At 31.7% G+C, this 3,264-nt stretch overlaps 1 protein-coding gene across 1 annotated transcript; it reads right to left on the bottom strand.

Moving 5' to 3' along the window:
* Positions 1-483: 483 nt before the first annotated feature.
* On the bottom strand, positions 484-1,361 carry LOC131606203 (dirigent protein 20-like). The gene has a single exon (XM_058878469.1). The coding sequence runs from the start codon at positions 1,278-1,280 to the stop codon at positions 678-680; it is 603 nt and encodes a 200-aa protein (XP_058734452.1). The 5' UTR covers positions 1,281-1,361; the 3' UTR covers positions 484-677.
* Positions 1,362-3,264: the final 1,903 nt, after the last annotated feature.

The raw sequence follows: 3,264 nt of genomic DNA, 5'->3' as shown, positions 1-3,264 counted from the left end.
GTAATACTATATATTTATTAAATTTGTAGACCGGATGACTAAGTCTCTAAAAAATATCACAACATCTAAAAAATTTTACAATTTTAAAATCATAATTTCACATGTTTATTTTTTACATTCAAATTCTAAATATAATCATCACTCACAACAAAATAATACAAAATATAAATTTAAATAAATTTTAAACCAAGTCTAATTGCAAACAGGGAAAAAATTGTTCCAAATAACGTTCGAATAAAGTTTAATTATATTCTTTATAAAAAAAATCATGAAAACGACAAGTGAAAAAAAAATATCATTTGAACTACCGGTTTTCTAAAACCGCCGGTTCATTGGTTTTGGCCGGTTATCACCGGTTTAATAGCATATCTGATTTAGCAATTAGATCAGACTGATAACCCCTCCGGTTCCCGGTCTGACCGATCCGACCAGCCAGTTTGATCCGATTTTTAAAACACTGATTTTATCTTAAAAATAAATAAATTAAATACACAGCTTATAAAAAACATATTTTAAAATTGAATACCTTAACTCGTGTCATTAAATATTCAATGACATGTTAATAATTCTACTTTTAAATAATAGATATGGTAGATCCTTATATGAATAGTTTACATACAAACACAAATACTTAAAAAATAAACATAACACAAACAATAACAACAATAATTAACACATCAATAATGAAAAACATAAACATTGTACTCAACACAAGCATCTCCAGATTTCAAATCAATCCAATGAGTATGAGCTTGAGCATAGCCTCTAGCAAATCTGAAGAGTCCACTCCCACCAACAACAGGCATCTCTCTAACCTTATGCATAGCAGGATTCTTTCCCAAGATAGTAATAGTACTTCCATTATACTTCCCTTCAACAAAAGCAAAATTCATAGCCATAAGAAAACCAAGGTCAACCTGTGAAGCAGAAGCATAGAAGCCTTGAGCTTTTCCAACAAGTTTGGAACTCAGTTCTGGTCCTAATGTCAAAGGGTTGTCAATCATGTTGACTAAACCAAAAGCAGTGGTTGAGTTTGATGTTGGTGGAACAACCATAATTGAAGATGGGTTTTTTCCACTCAAGATGTCATGCCAATAGAATTTGAAATGACTTAGCTTTTCCTTTTTGTTTATGCCTAACAACTTGCGATCTATAGGACGAGCAAAATCAAAAGTGTTATCATCATTATCATTTTGTGGTGATGGTGTTGAGGAAGTGAGGGTGGTGGAGGAGAGGAAAATTAGGAAGAAGAAGAAAGTGAGGAAATGTTGGGAATGCATTGTGGTATGAATGTGGAGAAGGTAAAGTATGGAGGAGAGAATATATAATAATAATGGGAGGTGAATGATGAAGTGAAGTGATGGTGAGGAATTTGTCTTGTTTATAAAGACAACAAATGTGGAAAAGGGAAAGTTAACAAAAAAATACTAGTGGAGTAGAATGTTGGAAAAGTATTATTTTTCTTTTTCTAGGTCATTCTTAAGATGTCTAAATAAAGTCATTGAAATGAGATTTAACCATGTGATTATATAAACTCTTTATTCGTATTATTATTTTTTTAGTAATTTAATATTCAGAATTTCACTCGTTAAAAATGAATAAATAAAATATTGCGTAATCTTGTAATCAAATATTTATTTTTTATTTTTTTTATTGTGATTTTTTTATTTTAAAAATGAACATATTTAAAAAATGAGCACATATTTATATAAGAAAATAATTTTAAGAAATTAATGCAACATGTCTCAAAGTTTTTGTTGAGTGTCCATAATTATCATTCAATTATTTAATTTCTTATCTTTATATTTAATCATTTTAAAATTAGTTTAAATTTTAAATGAATTTTATTTATCAGATATACAAAATATCACCAGTCTTTGTTATGAGAGTCTCGTGGAGAAGATAAGTAATTAGCGAAAATTTAAATAAGGTGATTTGTTGACACCTTTTTTTTTTTTTTTGGGTGATGAAAGATCTTATCGATGCTTTGTGGAGAGCGATTTAGATTGGGTTTTTTATTGGATTTAGAGTGGGGTTTGAGGATTTAGTTTTGTCTCATATTCACTATGTTGATGATCTGTTACATTAGACAAGGCTTCAATTGAGAATCTGTGGGCCATAAAGTTTATCCTTAGAAGCTTTGAGTTGGCTTCAGGATTTAGGGTGAATTTCTCGAAAAGTTTCTTCTTTAGTTTAAACGGGGGATGAGGTTTTTCTTCAATTGGCTAAGAACTTTCTAAACTATAAAATAGTTTCCCTCCCGTTCGAGTGCTTAGGTTTCCCAATGGGTGCGAACCTGAGAAGGAAAGCGACTTGAGAACCATTTGTTAGTCTTATCTCTAAAAGTCTAGCTTCTTGGAAAATTTGTTTTTTCATCCTTGATGTAAGGTGGCGCTCCTTAAGTTGGTATTGGTTGATATTCCTATCTTTTTCCTTCCATTCCTTAAGATGCATGTCTATCTCTGGTGTAAGATTGTTGGGATCTAGAAACGGTTTATTTGGGGTGGGGCCAAAGGGAAGATAAATGTGGCTTAGGTTAGATGGTAGGATGTGTGTAAGCCTAAGATGTTGGGAGGGTTAGAGGTTATATATTTGAGGCTTTTTAACCTTGCCATTCTTGCTAAATGGAGGTGGATAGCGCTTGAGGTCTTAGGGGAGTGTCTGTGTGGTGGAAAGACGTATAGTTATTTGGGTCTAAGGTGGAGGAAAACTCTGATTGGTTTACTAATGGTATTAGGAAGGTCCTTGGTGAATAGGCATGACAACAAGGAGGGGCGAGAACGAGTTTTATCTTCTCCGTATCCGAACTCGAATCTGTTTACGGTGATTTCCAGTAAACAACCGCTAGTCCTCCAAACTATAATAAATATGATTTGGTTACTCGCAGGATCGACTAGATTGATCCTAGGACACATAGTCAATTAGATTGTTATCAATATTCTTTAGAACCATGTTCATGATTCGTTGTCTTCGACAAATGTTATTCGATTGAAAACATACACTTTTAGTGATGACTTGATTATATGTGATTATGACTTTAAAATGTAAACAACGCAGATAACGTAACATGCAATTCTGTTAAAAAGAATCTTAAAACATAAAACTGTTAAAGATCTTGAAAGTAAATAACATGAAAGTAAATAACATGAAAGTAAATAACATGAAAGTAAAGATACAGTAATGTAAATGACAAGAAGTAAGTAGAATGCAAGAATTTAAAGATATTCGAAAACGAAAAGCAATAAAAGATAATACTCATGTATT

Source organism: Vicia villosa, linkage group LG5 (assembly GCF_029867415.1).
Source record: "Vicia villosa cultivar HV-30 ecotype Madison, WI linkage group LG5, Vvil1.0, whole genome shotgun sequence".
In the NCBI taxonomy this organism is placed as follows: domain Eukaryota; kingdom Viridiplantae; phylum Streptophyta; class Magnoliopsida; order Fabales; family Fabaceae; genus Vicia; species Vicia villosa.
The sequence above is the reverse complement of the archived record's forward strand: the minus strand, read 5'-3'. Positions and strand labels throughout refer to the sequence as shown.

Excerpts from the sequence above, each read along its gene's own strand:
- LOC131606203 (XM_058878469.1), bottom strand. The coding sequence starts at position 1,280 with ATGCATTCCCAACATTTCCTCACTTTCTTCTTCTTCCTAATTTTCCTC.